At 35.6% G+C, this 26,240-nt stretch overlaps 1 protein-coding gene across 1 annotated transcript; it reads left to right on the top strand.

The window, feature by feature from the left end:
• Window positions 1–403: 403 nt before the first annotated feature.
• Window positions 404–12,160, top strand: LOC117408927 (sia-alpha-2,3-Gal-beta-1,4-GlcNAc-R:alpha 2,8-sialyltransferase). Its single transcript, XM_034014389.3, has 4 exons — window positions 404–958; window positions 2,404–2,526; window positions 5,823–6,380; window positions 7,775–12,160. The coding sequence occupies exons 1-4, from the start codon at window positions 795–797 to the stop codon at window positions 8,055–8,057; spliced, it is 1,128 nt and encodes a 375-aa protein (XP_033870280.1). The 5' UTR covers window positions 404–794; the 3' UTR covers window positions 8,058–12,160.
• The last annotated feature ends 14,080 nt before the right edge of the window (window positions 12,161–26,240 follow it).

The following is a 26,240-nucleotide window of genomic DNA, read 5'->3' as shown; positions in this document are numbered from 1 at the left end:
TGTGTTATATCGCAAAGTAGTTGTTTGTGGGGGATTCCCATTAAAACAATGAACCACTATAATTATTATTAATATGTCACAGTGTTTGAAGGTAGCAGACTGATTTAATTTTACCAGTGAGTCTGCTTGCAAACATTACATACAAATAATGCTAGTTTTTACTGGGGTGATAGCAAATTAAGGAGAGTTCTTGCATGGGGGGAGGGGAGAGGGGGACAGACAATGGCAGGAGATCCACCAGCTAAGGGACTGTGGGATGCACACATACTGATTGATGTTTATGTATACAGGGAAGCGACCTCATAACAATGGTAATGTATTCTGCACGCGATATTATACATACACATTTATGCAGCATGTAACCCATTGTTGTACACTAAAGCTGCATCTTTTATACTTTTTTTAGTTCAAGATTCTGTCCCCTTTAAATATCCGGCGGAGTTAGTTAATTAATTAAATCCAGTGGCTTGAATCGAACAGAAGCATTATTCCAATCACATTTATCTTGCAGGGTGGGAGAAGGGATGGCAGCTCTGTCTGGAGCCGTGATCGAGAATGAGGGGGCATCTGAGCAAAGACGTATCACCAACGCAACCAGCTTCCATTTCAACAACTGCAGCTCATACAAGCCCTCCATTTTTAATTCTTCAAAAACCCAGCTACACGTTTATATTTTAAGGACCGCCTTCATGTTCTTTTAGGGTTTTTTGTTTGTTTGTTTGTCTTTACGATTAATGGACGCGCGATTTGTTTCTTTCTGAGCTGTATTGTCTCGGTAATGAGAATAAGCAAAGATGGTCCGCATAGCTAGCGCGCTGGGTTTGGTAATGTTAAGTGTCGCTTTGCTTATTTTATCCTTGATCAGCTACGTGTCAATCAAAAGAGATAATATCTTCACTACCCCAAAATATGCAGGTTCGGGGGGTCCTCGAATGTATATGTTTCATGCTGGATTTCGGTAAGTATGCATGTTTATCTAGAATGTGTATTTAACTAGATGTTTTGAGCATGCTTATGCAAGGCAGTGATTGCTTTGATTTTCAACCCATAGCTGCTATCATATATTTCTTACATGCAATCATTAGCCTCCAAAAAAAAAAAAAAACGCATCCAAAAAACTGATAATGTTTCATAAGGCGACGATGGTATTGCTTGAAACAAGTCTTACATCATAGAATCCAGGAGGCCTTCAGAATATATAACACAGGCAAATCTAGTGGCGCACGCGCCTTGCATTCTGTTGCGTTGTTCAAAATATAGCTTGAAATAGGAATTGTAATCATGATGATTGTGTATTTAAAACATTTTATGAAATATATATTTGTTATAACTCTGCTAGACTCTATCATTTTATTTGCATGTTTAAGTGCTTTCTATTCAATTAACGTTATTTATTTATGTATTAATCTTATTTTTTTTAATTAGGAAATGATGGTCTTTTGCTATTAAAGTATACTTAAAATATAGAATACAATAAAGTATAGAATACTTTATAAAGTATGGTCCACAGGCAAGCACAGTTTTATAGAATGTGTTTTGTATTGCTTTTGAGAATATATCCCTGGGCGAATGCTGCATTGGGGAAATAAATCAACAATACTGACACGTTTACCTTTAAATTGTACAGTGTTATTTTATTTTTATTTTTTTATATATACAAATAGTACTAAATGGCTTTTATTAAGTGTTGATTTGGTGTATAACGTGAGATAACACACATTCTCAGTGGCCTGCAGTTTAGCGCACATCTGCATTGACGCCATTGTAAGTACAGATCGCTGTCCAGGGTGCTGATTTACAGTACCCGCACGTAAATGTTCAACATGTCATGTTCTTTACACCTTTACCAGAGGAAGACATTTTGTAGGATTTGAGAATATAGAATAGACTGAAGGATGGGGAAAATGTGCTTCTAAAAATACATTAATAACAAGAGAACAGATCAGAAAATATTTATGCAGCATCACAGTGTGCAATGCATAACCATTTAGTATTTAAAAAAAAAAAAACATTGACGAGACTTGTCTACCGTTGCAGACATTGCAATGCTTACCTTCGGTAAACAAATGCTTTTTAAGAATATACTTAATCAAAGTTGCAAAATGTATTCACTGATGTGCAGTTCACATGCTAAACTGGAATTATACTGGGAACCGTGCCTTTAAGTGCAGTTATATTAGGCTAATATCTATCAGAGGTACAGTGTGTTGGAAAGAACAGAGGGAATAATAACAAATGGCAATTTAGAATGAGGCCTACATTTTAAAGGAGTGAATTAATTGGCGTTTAAAGTGATTGCATTAAGCTGGGGGGCATTTATTAGAACTGCACTTAACAGCTGTCTTTCAGTGATAGCACTGGATGCTTCCTTTCTAATTGACAATAAATGCACTCTTTTTTTAGGTCACAGTTTGCAATGAAGTTTCTGGACCCATCTTTCATACCACTCACAAATGCTCTAAACGAGGAACTGCAAGACAAGCCATCTAAATGGAAATTTAATAGAACTGCTTTTTTACAGCAAAGGTGAGGCCATTTTGTATGAATCCAGTCACTTATAGTTAAATTGATTAATATAATATAGACCATTACTGCTAAGATAGAAATCACGGTTTAGACAACAACATAACAACTTTTGATGTTTTTGATGGTCACTGAAATTCACAAATAGTCGAAGAACACTAAAACATGTATATTACACCAATGATGGTACAAATATTTTCATAATAAATGGGTTTATACAATGACTTCACCTGAATTTAAGAAAGACATACAGTACATTTTCTGAAATCTACCCTATTGAAAAAGTGACTAGAAATATCAGAACAGTGAACATATTGATTATACTGTGCTTTGCAGTATTGACCCCCTCATCAAAAAACAGTTTAAATCCTTCTATCAATATGTACGTAAGTGTCCCATATGTTGAATTCTTACAGTCCGAGGTGTTGGGTGGCATTGATTGGTATTCGTATTAATCTTATGGGATAGGGAAATCTCAAATATCAATAAAGATTTCCTTGCATGCTTTCTGCTACCCAGGAGCACCCACTGTCAAGCACTGGCTGTGGTGAAACCTCCATGTGGCTGCATCCCAAGTAATAATGTCAGAACTTTTAAGAATTGATAGCTTCAAGTGCCATCTTTATTCATGTTTTACATTTGTATTATGTTTGCAATTGTTCTAACTGGTCCTGTTGGTCCAATATTGCACTTTAATGTTTTGAATGGAATGGTGAAGTAGAGCAACATGCACATAACTACAATGATTGTCCAAACAAGTTCAGAGACTCCCAACTTTTAAAGAGCAAGACGCACAAATGTTTCAGTTTGAGTGCTTTATTTTAGAACCCTTAGCAGATTTACATTTGTATTTACTGCTTCAGGTTTATAAGTGGTTGCTTCCCAGGCTGGGCGGTGCTGTTACACCTCTTCTATAAACCCAGTACCCTGTCTCATTGTACAGTAATTGTGGAGTGAGCCATTTAGGAGTAGCAGTGAGAAGGGAGGTAAGGCATCACCTTCCATTCTAGACAGCAAGCACACATTGAAAAAGAAACAGAAGCCATTTGCATAAAACATGTCTAGAACAAGTCATAACAAAACACTATGGATAAACCTTATGCAAAGTATGCAATGTGGTCATTTCTAAGTGAGTGAGAGTGCTCTTAGCCTGACAACACTAATTGTAAAGTTCAATGAAATATTCCATTACATCAGCCACAGTCAGATTTTATATTTCCACGTTTCCAAAATTAGCAGTTTCAGACAAATTACATCTGGAAATTTAAGGTTTCTGGTCAGTGCCAGCAAATTTATTTAGCTAATGAATGAGGCAATATAAGATTTTCTTTCTTTAGGATTTTTTTTTCTGTAAGATAATTTAATAAATTACAATTCTAGAACAAATGAAACATATTAAGACTACCTACAAATTCCAGCATTAAATGTCTGAGTTGTTTATTTCTGGCTTGTTAACTTTATAGAGCCCATGGTGTGTTAATAGTAATTTTCGGCTTAATGTGTATGATGGTCATAGTAGTAATATACAGTATATATATATATATATATATATATATATATATATATATATATATATATATATATATATATATATATATATATATATATATATATACAGTACTGTGCAAAAGTTTTAGGCTTTAAAAAATAGACATGTTAATAGATTATATTTATCAATTAACTAAATGCAAAGTGAGTGAACAGAAGAAAAATCTAAATCAAATCCATATTTGGTGTGACCACCCTTTGCCTTCAAAACAGCATCAATTCTTCTAGGTACACTTGCACAAAGTCAGGGATTTTGTAGGCATATAGTCAGGTGTATGATTAAACAATTATACCAAACAGGTGCTAATGATCATCAACTCAATATATAGGTTGAAACATAATCATTAACTGAAACAGAAACAGCTGTGTAGGAGGAATACAACTGGGTGAGGAACAGCCAAACTCAGCTAACAAGGTGAGGTTGCTGAAGACAGTTTACTGTCAAAAGTCATACACCATGGCAAGACTGAGCACAGCAACAAGACACAAGGTAGTTATACTGCATCATCAAGGTCTCTCCCAGGCAGAAATTTCAAGGCAGACAGGGGTTTCCAGATGTGCTGTCCAAGCTCTTTTGAAGAAGCACAAAGAAACGGGCAACGTTGAGGACCGTAGATGCAGTGGTCGGCCAAGGGAACTTACTGCATCAGATGAAAGACACATCATGCTTACTTCCCTTCACAATCGGAAGATGTCCAGCAGTGCCATCAGCTCAGAATTGGCAGCAAACAGTGGGACCCTGGTACACCCATCTACTGTCCGGATAAGTCTGGTCAGAAGTGGCCTTCATGGAAGACTTGCGGCCAAAAAGCCATACCTCCGATGTGGAAACAAGGCCAAGCGACTCAACTATGCACGAAAACACAGGAACTGGGGTGCAGAAAAATGGCAGCAGGTGCATGAGTCAAAATTTGAAATATTTGGCTGTAGCAGAAGGCAGTTTGTTCGCCGAAGGGCTGGAGAGCAGTACACGAATGAGTGTCTGCAGGCAACAGTGAAGCATGGTGGAGGTTCCTTGCAAGTTTGGGGCTGCATTTCTGCAAATGGAGTTGGGGATTTGGTCAGAATTAATGGTCTCCTCAATGCTGAGAAGTACAGGCAGATACTTATCCATCATGCAATACCGTCAGGGAGGCATCTGATTGGCCCCAAATTTATTCTGCAGCTTGACAACGACCCCAAACATACAGCGAAAGTCATTAAGAACTATCTTCAGCGTAAAGAAGAACAAGGAGTCCTGGAAGTGATGGTATGGCCCCCACAGAGCCCTGATCTCAACATCATCGAGTCTGTCTGGGATTACATGAAGAGAGAAAAGCAACTGAGGCTGCCTAAATCCACAGAAGAACTGTGGTTAGTTCTCCAAGATGTTTGGGCCAACCTACCTGCCGAGTTCCTTCAAAAACTGTGTGCAAGTGTACCTAGAAGAATTGATGCTGTTTTGACGGCAAAGGGTGGTCACACCAAATATTGATTTGATGTAGATTTTTCTTCTGTTCACTCACTTTGCATTTTGTTAATTGATAAATATAAACTATTAACATGTCTATTTTTGAAAGCATTCTTACTTTACAGCATTTTTTCACACCTGCCTAAAACTTTTGCACAATACTGTATATATATATATATATATATATATATATATATATATATATATATATATATATATATATATATATATATATGCCATTTAAGTATAACGTGAATAAAACTCTACATGAATACATATCTTTATATACATTTTGTTTTAGGAAAGAAGTTCTTCACTACATTGATGTGGCAAAAAACTTCACTTTGACCAAGGGCGGAATTCGAGTTGGACAGCTGATGCACTATGACTATTCCAGCCATAAATACGTGTTTTCCATTAGCAATAACTTTAAATCTCTGCTTCCTGATGCATCTCCGGTAATGAACAAGCATTACAATGTCTGTGCTGTGGTAGGAAACAGTGGGATCCTCACGGGAAGCAAGTGCGGATCTGAAATAGATAAAGCCGATTTTGTTTTCCGTTGCAACTTTGCCCCGACTGAGGTTTTCCAAAAAGACGTTGGAAGGAAGACAAACCTCACAACCTTTAACCCTAGTATTCTTGAAAAGTACTATAACAACCTTCTTACCATCCAAGACCGCAATAACTTTTTCCTTAGTCTGAAAAAGCTGGATGGGGCCATTCTCTGGATCCCTGCTTTTTTCTTTCATACATCAGCAACAGTTACCAGAACCCTGGTAGATTTCTTTGTGGAACACAAGGGACAGTTAAAAGTGAAGTTGGCTTGGCCAGGAAATATAATGCAGCATGTTAATAGGTAAGAGCCACTCCCTTTCCTCCTTTTCCTTGTATATCATGTTTGCGCATGGGTCTGTGCAGAAAACCTTAACTACCAGTACTCTAGTGTTTGAACCTATTTCAGAGTTACTGTTGCACAGTATAACTGAAACTAGGGACCAAAAATTTAATTTATTACTGAGAAAGTGACATTAATAAGTCAAAAGGCCTATACTAAACATATGAATGATAACAGCTAGGTTATTACTCTATAAAGACTATTGTGTTATAAGTGTTTGAAATCAGGGAGAACGTTTTGCTTTATTATTTATTACATGATGATATATTTGTAATATTAGTGCAATGACACAATTACAGGGGTATTAACAATGTAATTACATTACTAACTTACAAAGTAATTTTTGTTTGTAATGTACAATTTGTAAGTACATCAATTCTACTGAAATGGTTGCCAAGTTAATCAGAATTGATTTAGTTTATAATGGCTGTGACATTATAACCCTGCAGTTCCTCTAACTCATGATGTAGCACTATTACCTTATGTTTCTAATTTTTTAAAAGTATGTGTGTGTCCTTTGATTTTAATAAGAGTGCTCCAATGTGACATGACACCAGAAGAAAATACAGCACTTGTGATATATTGAGAGCAATGACATACATTCCCTTAAGCATAATTTTCTGGTTAACTTCTGAACAAAGCTATGAGTAATTTCTTACAAAAAGTAAAAAGGGCCTAAACTAATCCTAGTTTATCCCCTGCTGTAAGTGACCACTGTTTAAATTCAAAGGGGTTGATCTTATTGACCCCTGTTACACTATATAAGAATCACAGATACTGGGGGATACTTCACTGAAATCCTATTAAAATGAATCACTTGGCAGGTTTTAAATACAAGAAAAAAAAAATTAAGGCATGATATAGACTTCTTATAATTGATTTCCTTACTGGGGATAAGAGATCTCAGTATTAAACCTATTCTCTTACATGCATTTCTATTATTAAGAGAATAACTATCCTTGTGTATTGTACCAGAATTGGTTGTGTGAAAAGCAGATGTAAATATTATTACATTATAATAACAGTATGACCAAAGGGCAGTTAAACTTTAGTAAAGTGAATCAAATAAAACAATACAATACAGTTTAAGTTCACTATGACTGTAGTTGGCTTTATTTTAGCCATCTTTACTTGCAGTTAAAATTGTGTTATAGAGCAGTAAAAAGTAGAATACTTGCATACTAGAATATGCTGTTTTCACTGTAATTACTTTGTAAGAGCTACAGTATAGTGTTAGGTTTAGTTTGTTGCTAATTTTTTTAAAAAATTAGGATTGAAAATACATTTCAAACCATTACAAATGCTGTGCACAATTCCGTTCGTCTGACCTAACGAGTGTGTCTGATGTTTCACAGGTACTGGAAGACCAAACACTTAGCTCCTAAACGTTTAAGTACTGGCATTCTCATGTACACGTTGGCCTCTTCAATGTGTGAGGAGATCCATCTCTACGGATTCTGGCCATTCGGGTGGGACCCCAACACAGGGAAAGACCTGCCTTACCATTACTATGACAAGAAGGGGACCAAGTTCACTACCAAATGGCAGGAGTCCCACCAGCTTCCGTCGGAGTTCAAACTGTTATACAAAATGCATGGAGAAGGTTTGACCAAACTGACTCTTTCACATTGTGCCTAGAAACCCAAGATTAATGAAGTGCCAAATGATCGTTCAGTGGTGCCCTGCCATGGTTGACTGAGGGTACTCAACCATCATGAGATATTGTAAAATAAAGTTTTATCAAGTGTTATTTTTTTCATAACTCCGGGACCAATTGTGTTTTCTTAAGTTAAGAGAGAAGATTTACACCAGTTACTGCATTTTTGTATTATTTAATTTTGATAATCTATCTTGTTATCAGATTTATCTTTTGGAAGATTAGAAGATTGTTGGCAACATAGGACATATATAGATAATTAGACATAAATAAATGTATATTGATTTAGATAGATAGATAGATAGATAGATAGATAGATAGATAGATAGATAGATAGATAGATAGATAGATAGATAGAGAGCAGCCTAAAATCCAGCTCTATATCACCTGATGTAATGTAATGATTTATTTTAATATACAGTAGTCTTTGGCTAAGAGAACACCCCTTGGGAAGCAAGCGAAGTGTTCTCTTGTTCTTTAAGAGTCAACCACCAGACACAATATGAATCAATCAATAAATAAATACTTATTACTTGTCATGATGCACGTTCATATAAAATGGACAGAATAAGTAAGAGAAAAGCAATAGGCAAGTGTATGTTAATAAACTATACTAATATAGCACCAGACAAACTAACGTTAATAAACTAACTGTCAAACTAAATTAACACAGCACCCCTACACACGTTAAAAAATACAGCAGCAGCTCTAGATTAATTATGAATACCTGTAGTGGATCAATATTCAAAACATGCACAAAATTATTTAACAGAATGGTGAAGCAACTCACCTGAACTGAAAACACCAAATTGCTCAGCGGCTTGTGTCTGATTCAGGTTTCTTTCAAGAGCTCGTACAATTTCCAACTTTTTGTAGCAAGAGAAACAGCAGCGCATTTCGCTGTTTGTTTACGTGCCATTTTGGAGCGGTGAGGCGCACTCGAGGAAATCAGAATACAAAACGAGGCAATGATAGACAGCGGTTCTGGAAAGATTTAAAAAATACAATCAGTGTGCCTCAAGACACTCTCATGATGACAAGTCACATTTGAAAAGATTAAATAAACCAGTCTAATTTAAGTTTGATGATGATGAGTTATCAGGTTACAAAACAGTACTGTATCTGTTGTGAACGAATCGCTAGTGGTGCCAAAATGTTTTCTTTTCAGTGAAGTTCCTGTTCCTTTTAGGCAGAACATTTACAATGGGGAAAAATCTGTTTCACCACAAGGGTGTTCCCTTAGGCGAGGTGCTCTCTTAGGAGGTGTTCCTATACACGGAGACTACTGTACCACATCAAAACTTTGAAATGAAAGGGACATGACTAAACTGCCAGACTGTCTTCATGTTGCCTTGGTAGAGCACCACCTCCTTGCATCCCACTCTCATTGTCCTATATTGCACTCTTTGTACCCCGTGGGTAAGTTCTTCTTAAAGGGAGCCCAATTGAGACATGTCAGCTGTGTATCAGGCAGCCATAATCCTTTTAATTTGTACAGGTAGTCTTAGCAGCAAGAAATCTACCAGTTTATGTCAGTGTCTGCTGGAATGTTGTCTGTGGCATTGCCGATACATCACTTGTGTAAATTTCAGTATATAAATAAGAGAATTAAAAATTAATGGTTTAAACTATGCTTAATATATATATATATATATATATATATATATATATATATATATATATATATATATATATATGCACTGGATTTCAATATAGAGCCTTATTTAAATGGCACAAACTGCACATCAATTACTAAATCTGCCATTTGACATTATTTTTCCTTTAAGGGTCATATACTTGCATTGCACTCTGCAAAGCATTTGCAGTCATTTCTGTGGCATAAATACATTTATGTTATGGCCATTCATTACTCATAAAATAGAACTTCAAGATTATAGTTACTTTTTGTATGACCTTTTCTAAATCGTGGACCAGGTATTGGTTTGTAAAATGTTATGTGACAACTGATATTTGTGATTAATGAAATTAGGGACACAGCTTTTTGTACTGTGATCAATACATACCCCAACATTATACTTAAATTACAATAAATAGTACTTTATTACTACATATGATCATTTATACTTATTCACATTTATTTATTTATGTATTTATGAATTTATTTAAATACCGGTATATTTTTTAAATGTAATTGAACCTATAAACAAGAATATTGTACTGTTTTATGAATGTGCAAAACCGTTTCAGTAACCAGTTTTAAATGTAATTATAAACCAATTAAAGTATTGCATGGACCTTGCTGTTTCTTGACAATTTTGTTGCATTCAAAAACAAAAGTTGGTTGCATGTGGAAATTGAGCGGTTGAGCAGCATTGTGGGTACACTATGTACTGTCTGTTGTTGTGGAGGAAGAGCAAAGAGCATGTGAATAAGGCAGTAGAATAATTCAGATCTGACTGTGGCCCACTAATACAAATACAAGGAATAAAAACCTAAATATTCTGAATGTTTGGTACAGCCTTTTCATGCAGGTTAATAATTAGGTTAGGTAAGGCTATGGTCATTCAAGTAAAAAAAACAAACAGTATTATACTGTCGCATTGGACCTACATAGGAGCTAGAGCTTTCAAAATCGTGACCATCAAATGAAATGAGAAAAGGGATAGAAAGGCAGAAAACAAGATGGAGAGGCTAGATACAGAAATTGGGTGAGTCTGATAGGGAGGCTTGGCAGGAACTTAGAGAGCCTTCTCTCATGTGGATTAAATAGGGCTATTGTAATATCACATAGATATTACGAGGACCTATGTAGCAGTCATTTTTACAGGTATGTCCTGCATTTAGGATGCTTGACAAATGAAGATTCTCATATTGTCAACTTTTATTTTAGAATAAGCCTTAAAATGCCAAAACAAACATAGCTGTTTTTAAAGATTTGAGATTTAAGATGTACTATATTTCATTTAACTCACAATTAATTGCTAAAAGCTAACCTGCGTGATTAATCAATTAATCTTACATGGATGGTTTCAGAGACTGATTAGCACATGCCCTGGCCTACTTACCATAAAATAGTCCAAGATTAGTGCTAACCAAGGTCTGTGAAACCAGCCTTTGATCTTTAGATATAGTCTTGCATCTACGTGCATGGATCACTTATATTCACATTGTACTTGGTGTGTAGAGGATGACATTGGACACACTGTTTTTTTGTGTTGTATGACTTCATTGCACAGAATTACATTATTACATAATAAACTACACTGTAAAACTACTTTTCGGTTCAGTAAGTGTGTTGTGCATTGGCTTGCAAGGACAGAACAGAAAGACTGCTTAGTAAGGCTTTATTATTTTTATTATCTTATCATATTCTTTGTATATATTTATTTTATTCATTGATATTTTCCTGCACAAGTTATATCTCATATTGTGCTGTTAAAAAAAGTGTGAAGCTTATTTCCACATTATTCAAAATACATAATCCCAGACTTACAGGATATTGTGTAGTGGTGGGTAATTAAAATGGAACGATGCTCAGCGTTCACTCCTTTCATTTGGGCAGGCACACCACTTTATTCCTTAACTTTGTTGGAAAATACATTGGCACAGTAAATGTATGTGTTTCTGTAGCTTGCGAGGCCATTGGCATATTTAATCTAGGAATATATTTGTACTCTTTTTTATGTGTGACTCTAAAGTCCTTTTGTTGCTGTACCAGAAAAGGACTCACTACTTACCATTAGAGGCATTTTCAATTTCTTGGATCCCTGTTCCATCAAACTGCAAAGGACATTTTTATATGAAGGACGCTATTCTCACTTGAAAGTTTTATTTCAACATATTCTTTTTTGCAGTGTTTATTATTATTATTATTATTATTATTGTGAACAAGAACTTATTTATTATATTGATACAACATTATTTTAACTTTGGCAACTTGCAAATAAATCTGATATCTAAAAGTTTAATGTTCATGTACTGAATGTGAATGGATAATAGCAAATGTGTTTTTTTTTAATTATAAAACACTTTTGAATGTAACGTGCCTGCATTCTTCTGTATGTACCAACAATTGACCTGTTAAGGCATTGTTTCCAATAAAACTGTTTTCTTGTGTATGTAATTCAGGCTTTTGTCTCTTATTTAAGAACTGGAACAGAACAACTGGAAGGTAATGCATTTTAGTTAATCAGTATTGTTATACTTTAAAACAGACTTTAGTCACTGGTATCAGACACGTTAGTGTTTCACCAACATTGAACAGCTACAGATCTAATATCCCCACTCTTTAACACTAGAATGACCATATTTATAGGCATACCTAGAACAACCATGACTGGTCAATTTGACCAGCATATTAAAAACAACATAAATATAATAATGAAAGGACAAACAATTGAATATGAGTCGTAGTTTTATTCAGGAACGTCTTATAAAGCAGCTTCACAACCGTAAATAAACAGACATTTGAACAGAAATGTGTTTATTTACAGACATATTACATAAAGCCAAACCTCAAAAAACAGTAAAAAATGAAACAGATATTTGAAAATAAATGTGTGTATATACAGGTATATTCATGTACATACAAAACTGTACAACTGAAACAATAAATGGGTTTATATTGCCTACAATTGTTAACAAAGTCAAATTTGTGTATATACAGTTATATACTGTACATATATAGAACTGTACAACTGAAACAAAGTAAATAAGTATTAAAAAATAAAATAAATGGGTTTATATTGCCTACATAACAAAGTGCATAAACGCAACCGAAGCTATGCGTTTATACACAGACATACTATAATCGAAATGACATGAATAAATAAACATTTTAACAGAATGGGCTTCATTTACAATCGTTTGCTGGCACAAATCACACAGATCCTGCACTTTTCATAATATGCAGTGCACTTACCGCAGACTGTCTTTGCGCATTTGGCACAGCTATCAACAGTAACCAAATGTTCCAAGGGCATTGTAGCAGGGCGAGGTCTGTGCTGGCTATTGCTGGAGTCGATGGGCCTGTTGGACTTGCCTGCCAATCATGGTGATGACACAGAGAGATTGGGTGAGGGTGTGTCGTCTGGCTCTCTCTGAGTGGTAGGGAGGTGGGTCTCGGGGGGACAATCAGCCAATAAAAATAACGTGCTGTGATTACCTCTGTCTTGCCTGTTCAGGAGAAAAAACATCGGGGAAACCAAGTAAGAGACCAGAGAGAAAACAAAAGGCAAGCCAGGAAATGGAGAATGAAAAAAAAACAACTAGAGAACGGTAGTTGGGACGGATATTTCGCTCTGGGGGAAAAACGTGGGCAACCCTAGTAGAAGTCTAGTGAGGTGATACCGGACTGTAATTAAGTCTTGCACCTTGCGGCATAGCGGAAGCCATGAGACACGGCTGTGAGCCAAACCTTTATTCGTAGTTTTGAATTTAATAATCGTTTTCTCTCGTTGTTTTTCCCTTTGGATTGTGAATATTGTTTAAACTACAGAGACTGCCTCTACACCCGGGCTGGAATACCATTGTTCGTGGTAAAGAACAAAATAAATCTGGTGCGGCAGAGCAGCGTTTTCAATTACAACTCTCTGTCTCATGCTTGTTTAGTGAATTTCCCACACCCTTCCACTCGTGGTGTCAGAGTAGGATTCAATGCTCATACACAGCAGTATCATACACAGAGACCTGGAACAGTTTGCTCAATGATGGATCTCCTGCGCCAAACCTTGACGGTGGCCGTGCAGGGAGGTGCCAGGGATGTGGGACCCAATCCGAGACTACAGCGGCTGACTAAGATGCTTATCTGGACATCTTCGAGGCCCTGGTGCTAGTTATCTCCTGCCCCAGCTGATGGGGGAGGCACAGGCAGCGACGAGAAAAGCACATTTAACATGTAAATCTCTTGATTGGGATAAAGAACAAAATAAATCTGGTGCACCTATGCTGCGTTTTCAATTACAACTCTCTGCCTCATGTGTGTTTAGTCCCACAGGTATATACTAGTACAATGAAAACTTCTAATTCCTCCAAGGGCATTGACCAGGGATCATCTTGGTGTCACTGCTGCTGAAAGATTTATCTTTGCAAACCCAGTCTGCTTCAGAGCCAGATTCGTCATTGTCCATCTCTGCTGCATCAGAATCGTTGTTTGGTAAAACTTGCAGTAATTCCAAACACTGCTTTGATGACCTGTGTCTTCAGCGATCCGTTTTCAATGTGTATTGGGGTAACAATGAATTTCTTAGAAAAATTAGTGACTTATAGTAACCAGACTGCAGGCAGACAGCCTGGTGCCGTGCGCTGTCAAAATTGATTGATGAGCTATCAGAAGGCTCATTGATACAATAGAAATGTCAACAGACCCCTCACTTGAGGAATGCAGACTGATATAATCAAACTTCAATACATGGCTGTAAGTCCCGACTGAAAGGCTGGACTTGTAAAATCTATGGATCAGAGTTATTGAACATCCCTATATATCCAACAGTTTTATTGTTATCATTATTATTAGTAGTAATTTTACAACTGTAGTCATAGTATTTTTTTTTTCATGGTGCCAGTAGTAGTAGTAGTCTGATTTGAAGCCCGGTAGACAGTTGGACAATAGTAGTATAGCTGAACTGATATTTTCAACAAAATGATTTTATTGTTATACATTTATATAAACAACTTACTGCAATCTCAACTGTGTTTCTTTATAAATTCCTTCTTTCATCCATTTTGTTTATTAACTTTTGTAAGTATTTTAAAGTGCATTATTATTATTATTATTATTATATGTGTTATTATGCCAGGTCACCACTTACCTTGTATTGTTATTTACTTTTATTTAGTTTTTCCTTTTAAAACAGTCCTGTGAACTTGACAGAAAATGTTTTATAAATATGGCTCATAATCTTCAAAACTGTGTATGATCTTGGTAATGTTGGGATGTGTCACATAGAATACAAACGTGTTGCTGGCTTTGTTTTACAATGTATAGAATAGTAGGACCTCAATAATATTTTTGTTTGCTTGGTGACTCTCCCCAAAAATTCACTTTATGCGTATGTAAAGACCTTCTTGTCATGGATTTGTGCCACAGAACAATTTAGTGAACAAAACATTATTCATGATAAAAACAAACAAAAAAACAAACAAACAAAAGCCATAGTTTAAAATGAGGTCACATGTTCAAGTTATGTGAATGCGGGACCTTTTTTGTGTCATTTTTAAAAGCCAGCAAAAGTGTGCATTATTTCATTTAAATGCTGGAAATGTAGACTGCATGTATGCTCCAGTTTATTTTTGCTTATTAATAAACCTATTTTTATGCAACTTGCATAATCATTAAGAAGATGTCTCGGTGCTGCTAAATGCACCACCTGCAAGCCACCCAGGCATTGTCTTTCTTCTGGATGTCTTTGTAGTCGTTCAATTTGCAATCATATAATAATGGATACTGCTGCACCTCATAAATTAACTTTTAGTCATACAGGGGTAACTTGTTTTGAGGTGTGACGTGTATTGAGGCGTGTGCTTGATGTGTGTCAAGGGTGTTAACCTTGTTTCTGTTTCATTCCAGTCACGCAACAAAAAAATAAATAAAAACAGGTTCTATTTTACGATGCTAAATTTTCTCAAAAGTGACATTGCTCGCTGCTGGTGTGGATACTCCCATTTGACCGCAGTGAATTCTAAATTATTGTCTTATATCGCTTGCATGCAGTGTGGATGCAGCTTTATAATATGTTTTATATGTATCAGTCAATTTGACCACTCCTGGTTGGAATAGGTATGACAGTACTTTATCTCGCTAATTTTTGCAGTTAGGTGATTCTTTCTTTGTCAGGGTAATTAGTACATATAGTTAGGGAAAGTCAGGAAAGCACAGCTCCGTATCTTAAACACACGCACCGCAATTTACATTTAAATTCCAAAAACGGTCCAAATGACAGCCTTGGTCATTCTAGTCTTAACTGTATTATAAGCATCATTAAATACAAAAATAATACAAGCTGGAGTTACAAGCTAAAGAGGGTTTACAAGCACTAATGATAACTGTAGTTTAGGTCATTAAATTTGATTAGAAAACGATTCAGCATCATCAGCCAATCAGCTTTCAGCTATAGCAGGCATCTATTATGCCTCTTTTCAACTGTACAGCCAAGCCGTGCTGGCGCCATACCGAGCCCTCACAGTGTGGATAAGGAGAGCCTGGGTTGTTTTTCCACTGCAGAGCCGAGCTGTGCTACTTACGTCACACACAACGAAAGAAAAATGTGCAAACAAATGGTGTTAAAAAATTAATAGACCAACGGTACAGCTTTATCTTGTATCGCTATATTTTGTAAATATATTTAGGAATTTCTTTATAATACACAAACTTTACTAATTATATCGACTTAATAAAATTCAATTGGTTCTGTTGAAGGGGGAAAAAAAGGTTTTAAAAATACGATTTGCCAAAGATATCCTGTTTAAGGATAGTTGTTGTTTCTTCTAGAGTTGTTTTTACTTTGGGTGCTTTAAAAAAGAAGCTGTGTGAGCACAACGAGAGCAGTTGTATGTGTGGTATAGCTGTATTTTATATGTATGGTACAGCTGTATTTTATATGTATGGTACAGCTGTATTTTGTTTTAGTATATTTTTGGAAATAAGTTTAGAATGTTTTTTTTTTATTTTTCACATTTTGTTTTCTTTATATTAATATAATAAAGGTGAAATTAGATATTTGGTAGAATGTTGTGTTTTTGAGTGTGTGAATTAAGTGTACCTGTGACAGGCTGGCTGCAGGAAGGAACTCAGACCAGAGAGAAACACACAGACAGACGGTGGTGATGAGAAGCTGAGTGCAAATGGTAGCACTCAGCGTTTATTAAACTAAATAAAAGGTTTAAACAGACAGAACACAAAACAGGACAGGGCACTTCACGCCAAAATAAAGAGACAAACAAAACGGACTATACAGTAAACAGACACACAAACAAACACGGTGAGTTTTAAATAAACAAGTATCGTGCTGGTCCTACCAGCATGTAATAGCAATTGATATTTAAACTAACTTTTAGATTTATTTCTCCTTCTCTCTCACCCGTTATCCACTCTCAAACACCCAACCCCGAGTGAATGCTATGTGTCTCTATATATATACTTTTGTGCTGGGATTCAATTACTAATTAATTATTCACATGAATCCCTGCAAGTGAATTCATTATGTGCAACCCCGTGCTCACATATTATTACATACTTTAAATGCACGTGAAGTGATGTACAATTGTAATTATACAATTTAAATACCACGTGAAACACAAACCCGTTTATATCCCGTGTACCCATCTCTATACACCAACATTAACACACGCAACATACACCACATAACACACAAAATACACACAGGGGCGGGCACTTCGTCACAGTACCGTACCCACAGTTTATGTCCATTTGCTTCAAATCACAACTCCAGATCTTCTTGAACACTTATATGTGGTGAACCACCGTACCAAACGCTCACTGGCTGGATGTGCTAGTGGAGAAGCGGTATAAAAGAGTAGATGCCCACTGTAACGTCACCGCATCACCTGTGAATCGAATTTAAAATCAATCCGCACAAGTACCAGATTTTCCATTTTGACTCGCCTTCATGAAAGCTCAGTTCACATCTATTGGTCAGCAAACGCTAAACAAAGACACAATTGATCCAAATACATTTTATTATCCACAAAAAAATCAATACTTTTCACCGACGAAAGCAACCAGTCTTGTACCCGCAACTGCCGAGTCAGCCAATCACAGCCTGTCAGCTCGACTGGAGTTCAGACAGCATATTTCAACAATAACAAATCAAGACACATACAATTATTCCTCCATTCAAATATCTATCACTGTACAGATAAACTATAAGCAGTTGTGACTTGTAAAAATGGTATTTGTTTAATAAAGTTATTTATTTTAATTTTTTTCTCCAATTATGTATATGATCTTTTATGAACATTTTTGGGACTATTTTCCTAAAACTTTTCTCAGCGGAATGGTACCCGACGGATCATTACAAGGTCGCTTTCGGCTCGGGATGCATAACTCCAGTCACGGTCAACGAGCACATGATAGAGCTTCATCCACGGGCACTATCGCTTAACTAGTGTATTATATAGAATGCTGTGCTTTGTTTTGTTCACTGTACATTTTCTTACTCCGGGGCCACAATGGCAAATAAAGTGATACCCTGGTCTAATGGTTTACCGGTATCACACCAAACAATTAAAAAATTAAAAAAAAAAAAAAATCTTTCAATCTGTATCAACATTTATTAAAGGGTAATCACTAAAACGTCAAGGGAAACCTATTCAGCTGCTTTGAAGCAATCTTGGTAATGGAAAAAAAAACCTAGATGTTCTTCAAACAGTCGTATTAGATATCAGCTAAACAAACAGAAAAAAAGATCTGAGAAGATAGCGACAAACAATACATCACATATCAATCACAACAGAATGCTCTTTGGATGGTGGAAATCTTAAATGCTGGAAATCTGCATTGCACTGGTTGTTGCTGGAAACAGTTTGTACCCTTCTTGGCTCTGCCAATGGTTGCTAGTGTGTCCTTCTAGAAACTGGTTTCTCTTTTGATCTCCAGAAGGTGGTTGAGGAGAGGCGCAGGAGCAGATGTCATCATCTCTTGTAGTAATTGAGATGAACTGAGAGGAGGGGGCGGTTGCTAGGAGTTGATTTACTTTCCAGGTACAGTGTTGCCCATAAGTATTGACACTTGTTATATACGGTATGCATTGTAGCAAGCAATAATCTTGATAATATATATTTTTCAAAATGATTATTATTATTATTATTATTATTATTATTATTATTATTATTATTATAAATGAAAATACATATCTTACAAATGAAACACAAAATAATAATACATATGTGATCATTAACATAGTAAAAACAAAAATAAACAGGGGAAACCTACACACCTAACCAGTATAAAAGCAAAATATTGCTGATATTGACTCTCTAAGGGGTTTAATTAGTTATTAGCAATAAGTTTGTTTTTGTAAATACAAAAGGACATCAGGGTTGTTAAGATGGGAATTCTGTCTACATCACCATCTTTAAACAATATAATCTTTGTCAAATGTAATGACATCACATCATGCTAAACAACACACTGAACACAGAGGTTGTTTAAAGATGGTGCTAACATTAAAACAGTGGATGCAAAGTAGCAACAACAAAAAAGACCTGAAAATGAGCAAAATTGCACAAGTGGGCCTACATAGGACTTGATACACAAAGAAAAAACAAGAATGTGACAATAGACTTTCATAGACTTTCGTAGTAAATACTATTGCTAAATTGTGGCCATGATTCTCACTGTTATCATGTTATAAACTGATTTATGTCCTGAAGTGTTGTACTGGCACAACAATGGAATCAATGGAATGCAGATGTCAGGACAATACAGAGCTTTATATCTAAACAAGCCTTCAACAAGAATTGAGTGATCTCAGTAGTTAAATAAAATATAGATTTTTAAGAGTAAAATGCCCTTACAGAGAAGTTTGGAAAAAAATACCAGTCAGTCTGGGGCTCGGTTCTGTATTGTGAGATCTGAAGTTCAACCACTTATCGCTTGCAATCTCCATCAGTTGTCACCTGTCGGAAAATGTAGCCATGTCGGAAAATACACGAACCACGCAACACAATGAATGTATTTTGAATGGTCTTGGAAATCATTAGTCATATGACTATAGGTTTAAGTGACCTAACACCCCATTTTCTATCTCATTTATGCTGTATATGTAATTGTATATATTCCCATGTAATCTACACATTTGGAACTGCACCATAAACACAGCATTGTGTTACTAATAAAGAGTTATTTAACAAGTCTAATTTAATACTAAATACAGTGCTCACCCTTTATAATGCTATAGTGGGGAGCCATAGTTACAAGACCGTGCTATTTGTGTTCCACCTTATAACGAGTATAAAAGGGCTACTGTAATGGCATTATGGAGCAAATGGGAGCCACGACAAAAAGAAAACATTATACTAGCAGAGCTAGCTTACAGATAGGCCTACTGCTAGAAGAAGCACAAATTAATAAGAACATTTTATTTTTTAAATTAACAGCCATGTGGTAGAGCAGCCTGGTGTCTATGCTAGTCAGGAGGCAGATAAGGAAACTCAGGACTCAAGAAATAGTAAACATTACAAAATAACAACAAGCTACATAAGTATAAGAATAACAATGTCAATACACAATAATAAAAACAAAAATAAGAAACCATGTCACAGATACTGCTCACACATCTCCTGATGCCCTCTACAATTGTCTCAGCCTATGTCTTAAATACACAATATAAGTTAGAGCAGCCATGTTTCTCAAAGTTCAATGAGGGAAATGACTGTGGTTCTCCTGTTGTATTTATTGAATTGTAACTTGAACCATTCCTTCAAAATTGAGAAAAAAATCAGCGTAAACTCAAAACACCCAAGTTTCTTATACTTTCATTTTTACATGCAGGGCACGGCAGCCAGGAACACTGGTGAAATTTACCTTATGGTGATAGATTTTTTTATCCTCAATCTGAGAGGATATTTATTGACTTTTCAGATTAGGCTTCAAAAGAAGGTCACTGAAATCCTTCCAGCACTGGGTGTTACTTAAAAAAGAGCAAAGACTGAAGTAATTTCTATCTGACAGTCCCTCAAGGTCTATGGAGTAATGAGTTGTAGGGACTTCAGCCCAGTTCTTAGCAAACAAGACTCCAGATAAGAGAATCATTACTGTATCGCACCTACTTTAGTCATTTAAAAATAGTAGCATGAGGTAACAGTGTCCAAGTCGCCTTGAATGGACGGAAGTTGGTATGCCAGCAGGTTTGTGGGGGGGGGGGGGGGGGGGGGGGGGGTGGAGAATGTAATTGGAGGGGTACCCGTGGAGTCCCCAATTCTGCCATTCCTATAGTGGGGGGGATAATAAAATGTTAAAAAGGTATGGGAATAGGAAGTTGAAAATAACAATGTGCTATAAAACTAATACTTGGTCAGTTGGTAAGTATTTTGATGTCTCGAAAGTGACATCCATAAAGAAATTATTCAAATACAGTGCTCCCCTTTTATAAGGCGGCCCTTTATACTGTAGTACAGGTTATAAGGCGGTACGGTCATGGATCCCATTTCCCCCATAATACCATTACACTAACACTAGTATCCTCATTATAAGGTGGAACACAAACAGCACGGCCTCTAACTATGGCTCCCGACTACAGTGTTAGAAAGTGGAAGCACTGTATTGTTATTCGTCGAATATGGATAAGAAAATGTACAGTAACACACTATGGCCTGAACCGTGTTGTTAATATTTTACTTATATAAACTTACTTAAATTGTTTTATTTTGGTGAGGCTTTATGAAGAAAATGCTTTTAAACTGCCCTCCAACATCCACAAATAGATAGCCATTGTTTGATCTCCACTTGGTGACTTAATTTGGACTGTGAAAAATGAGAGACAACTAAAGAAAATATTAACTTTATTATCAGCTGGACAGCAGATTATCTGCCCTACAAGATTTGATCACGCACCTGATCAAGACAATGAGGGGCCTTGTTTGCCAGCCAACCTCAAAGAATAACAGTGTTGGGCGTCCTTGACATGTCTATTAGTGATTATACCATGTGTGCACAAAGAGAACTGAGAAAGGGAGAGTTCCTCATATGACTTAATGTGATCTGATCTCTTAGGGCACATATAAGACTGTTCTCCTAGCAATCTGTGTCTCGGTACCAGCCAAGCAGTTCTATCTTTCGGCACCTCAATAGAAAAGATGGATTTACTTAAACTTTAACCCATTCAAAATGAAAAGAAGGTTACAAATCCTATTCTGTGAATAAAGGTTGTTTGGTGAATCTAGTAACACAATGCTATAGTCCAGGAGCAAATGGCAGTAAAAACTAACACTGTAAAATACACACCAGAAGAGTAAAAAGATAAACCGTGGAAGATCCACCACCATTTTTGCTTTTTACTTATTAGCATGCAGGCTTTGAACACTGCATGGAATGTCAACTGGAATAAAATACCTTTTATTTGACAGAAAGTCATTTGTAAGGGAGTTCAACTTTAACAATGAAATATGTTATTTTTACTCTTACCAAAGGATCTTCAATGACAATACAGTGGAACCGCATTATCAATCCCATGGGTCTGTATTATAGGACAATGGTAACACAAAGGCATGAGCACAAACAGAAGTCATAACTTAATTAGTTTTGGCAGCTAACCATATTTGAATCCACCTGTGTATCAGACATGAGGCTGGTATGAATAGTATCACTGTCTTATTCAGTGAGAGCCTTCATTAATCTCTAAGCACATTCACATGTAAAAACAAATCTACATTTTAACTGTTTATTTACATGTTCTTCAAATCCAACCATCATGCTTCTCATCTCTGAAATAAACAAAAATATAAATAAATACCATTTTGTCTGGTTGCTATTCTATCTATTTAATTTATATTTAAAAAAAGGTTGTTTTAAGCCATCAGCAAAAACATACCAACGTAAGTGCTATAATTATAACTCTTTTCAGGGCCACTGAGTCATGAGTTACAGAAAGCTTGACATTTACTAATCTAGTGTTACTAATCTGCTGTTTGCCTGTTTTGCTTTCAACAGTAAAGACAAAAATGATTTAACACGTTAGCTTTGTGAATAGGGCCTGTTGTAGTTTTGTCTCAGTCTCAGCTGTACTTTCAATATGAGAAGAAAAATAAAATGTATTGATACATATTCAGATGAAAAAGAGCATATTTAAAAACAGAAATAAAACATGCAGTTGATCAATGCTGTAGTCCCAATTTAACTTAATTTGTGTTTACTGTTGTGGGCAAGCTTGAACTGCTTTTTACAGCTACATAGCTGAATCTGTCTGTTCAATAAGACATTCTGTTCTGGAATGTTTTGGTATTGAAATGCATAGTAGGTCACTGGCTAATCTACATCACATAGAATTCATAACAACTGCATATTTTTCACATGTCAAAGTTCAACACCAGCCGTTTTGTTCATTAACCATTTAAGCGCATAGGGGGTTGAAACCATCTGTGCCAAAGGGTTTTTTAACTTCATTTTTTCAATCCTTAATAAAAGTACAATATTAACTAGTTTTTGCAATTTGTTCGTATGCAATAAATACAATTACAAATAGGACCTGTGACTATTTTTTTAAATGGTTAAAATCTAGACTATAACTGCAATATTATTATTATTATTATTATTATTATTATTATTATTATTATTATTATTATTATTATTATTATTATTCTCACAATTTAATACATATAAATTGTAACTCCAGTGCTAAGAATGAAACATAAATCTTATGTAAAATATATACATATAAACACATTTTTGTATTTTTATAATATTTATTTGGTAACGCTAGTGTTTTTAGGGGTTATTTTTTGTGCCAAAATATTTAAATAAACCATAAGATGTGTTTACAATCTGTTGCATATGTATGTTTAAATATGAAACAGTGTGATCTAAGCAATATTTTATTATATTCTTTAATGAGCTATTTGAAAAGGGGTCATTGTACTTGAAATAATAAAATAAATATACCCCCCCTCCCCCTTTATTAAGATCAGCATATGTGAAAACTATACCGTTTTGGTTGAACTAAAACCAAATCTCCACAAGATAACAAAACTACTGTTGTATAAAGGGTCCAATTGCCTTTATAAATATTTACTATTGTGTTACACATTAAAAGATCAATGTTTGGCTTCTATGCAATCTCTACACAAACATTATTTTCAGAATCACTGTTTAGTGAACAGTATCTGTAACCTTTCTTCAATTGCAGAATCAACAGCATCCTGAGGATAGCATATTGGAGTTTATCAAACATGTCATTATCTCATATTAAAATTAAATGATACTTATATAGCAACCTTAACCTTTCTCGTTAAAAACCTTTAAAAAAAACCTTAAAGTGTTCAAAAGGGATTTTAACGCTATCAGAAATAAAGGCAAACAAATTCCCATTCCACTGTTAACAAATTGTAATAATAGGATATATCCCACTTGGGTATCACTGAGAACGGTTAGTAACGCTATGTCTGTGTTTGACTGAACACACAGGGCTCAAACATGAAAAGGGATTATAGTAGGGACTGACATTGAAAGATTCTTAATATATAGCCCACCATAGTCAAAAATAATGGGGTCTAATTTCAAAACATTTAATCCAGTCTTTAACTTTTTTTTTCAAATAATACATATTAGTTTAATAATTGCTTTAATATTTAGAGGACGTTTTAATATTAAAAAAATAAATAAATAAGAGTTCATTAAAGTAGAGTAAACACTTTGAAAATATTCCCAAATGTCCACTTTCTAAGGTTTCTAAATATATGTAAGTGTATGCTTTACTGTAGGTGGTGTGATAATAATCATGGAAATGATGCTTAACAAGAAAGAGTGGGCAGTGGAATCCTCTAATCATTTGAGCCGTGGTCCCCAGCTGACCCTCGAGATCCAATCCAGTCCAGATATTTAATCCTACCGGGTATTACATTGGTTAATGCGGAAAATACTTACAGGAGTCCAGAAAAATATTTACATCTCTGCTGCTCTTTTAAAAGGGTTAACATCATTAAAACTGCTTTTTTTTTAAGGCTGCAAACATGATACTTGCCCATTAAAAACAAAGCTGTCTTAAACATTAACACCTGATGCTGAGCAAATGCAAACCTAAATATTTGTTTGCAACCTTTCAAAACTCTCCATTCCATATAAACAGCAAGGAAAATTGGACGAATGAATAAATGCAGAAAGCAGATAGGCTTCAGATTGTAGCATCCAGTACTCACTGCAAACCAACAATCATTCTCTAATTAAAAACTACATTGTGATGATTGATATTGATTTTTTTATAAAAATTCATTTGTACTTAGGAAGCACATCATGCTGTTCATTTTGGAATAGCATTCTTATGACACTGTGTTGTTTTACAGCCTCCCTGCAGTCTACATACATGACATAATGTTCTTACTGCAAGCAGAATTCAGGATACCATTATATAGGGGGTTTCAAAAGTCCTGGTCTATTGGGAGGGTATACTGTGCTATCACTGTAAACCCTCTTTTCCACTATCTTTAGCAAATATTCTCATAGCTAAAACCTTATAGCTAAAATAAACAGTTGAGAAAAAAAGTTTAACAAAATAAATGTAATAAATATCATTGTATTGTTTGTAATGTTTAGGAATTATATCAACACACACACACACACACACACACACACACACACACACACACACACACGTCCATTGAGAACAATCTGCCTGTTCAATTAATGAAACAATGAAAATAACTCATGTTCAAGATCTCCCATTCATTCACGACCAAGACATTAAGATTGTGATGGAGCGTTTGAAACTGCATTCATCTCTCCAAAAGTCTTTGAGGAGACACAATGAAACATTGCTACAACATTGTATGCGTCCTGTGAACTTTGGCAGCAAGCATGTCCCCACGCTTGCCTGTGTACACATTTCCTGTGAGTTACTGCAGGGCATGACCGCTGCGCGAAACTGGTTCACTGACATGACCCCTGACTTTGATCTTGACCAGTCCTTTCTCTCAGCAACAGAGTCTTAGCCAGCAGGCTGCTAACAGGTTGAATGACACACAAGCACATCGGGTAACAAGCACTCCCTTTCTGCAAAAAAAAGGTGCCACACACAGCAAGATGATGGATCCCAGAATCCCAATCAGACACAAACAAATTAAGTGTGAGGATCTGACAAGGTAAGTAACCTCTGACGTTATTGTTCATCTACATACAAATACTTTTACTTTGTATTGATTAATTCAATTCAAAACAACATTTGAAAGGTAGTGCTCACTGAAGTGTGCCAATAGCTTTTCACATTGAGAAAGCACACTTAAGTGGCCATTAATTTGGTATAATGTACATTTGAAAGGGTAGAATGAAGCACATCAAATTTAGTCAAAGAATGTCATATCCTTGTGCCCTTTAGTTTAAGTTTGTAAGGATGTGGTTTGTTTCATTCTAATACATAATACAGTGCTTTACATGAAAACAATGCCAGTATTATTTTTGTAATTATTTTTATCAACTAGAAACAAAATAGAAAGAATAAAATCCAAGGAGAATGAGAATCAAACACACCTTAGTGGGT

Source organism: Acipenser ruthenus, chromosome 2 (assembly GCF_902713425.1).
Source record: "Acipenser ruthenus chromosome 2, fAciRut3.2 maternal haplotype, whole genome shotgun sequence".
NCBI classification, from domain to species: Eukaryota; Metazoa; Chordata; class Actinopteri; order Acipenseriformes; family Acipenseridae; genus Acipenser; species Acipenser ruthenus.
The sequence above is the reverse complement of the archived record's forward strand: the minus strand, read 5'-3'. Positions and strand labels throughout refer to the sequence as shown.

Bases quoted from the DNA above. Each gene is read 5' to 3' on its own strand.
- LOC117408927 (XM_034014389.3), top strand. From the start codon at position 795: ATGGTCCGCATAGCTAGCGCGCTGGGTTTGGTAATGTTAAGTGTCGCT. The intron at 959-2,403 runs GTAAGTATGCAT...CTCTTTTTTTAG, and splicing joins ATGTTTCATGCTGGATTTCG to GTCACAGTTTGCAATGAAGT. The intron at 2,527-5,822 runs GTGAGGCCATTT...ATTTTGTTTTAG, and splicing joins ACTGCTTTTTTACAGCAAAG to GAAAGAAGTTCTTCACTACA.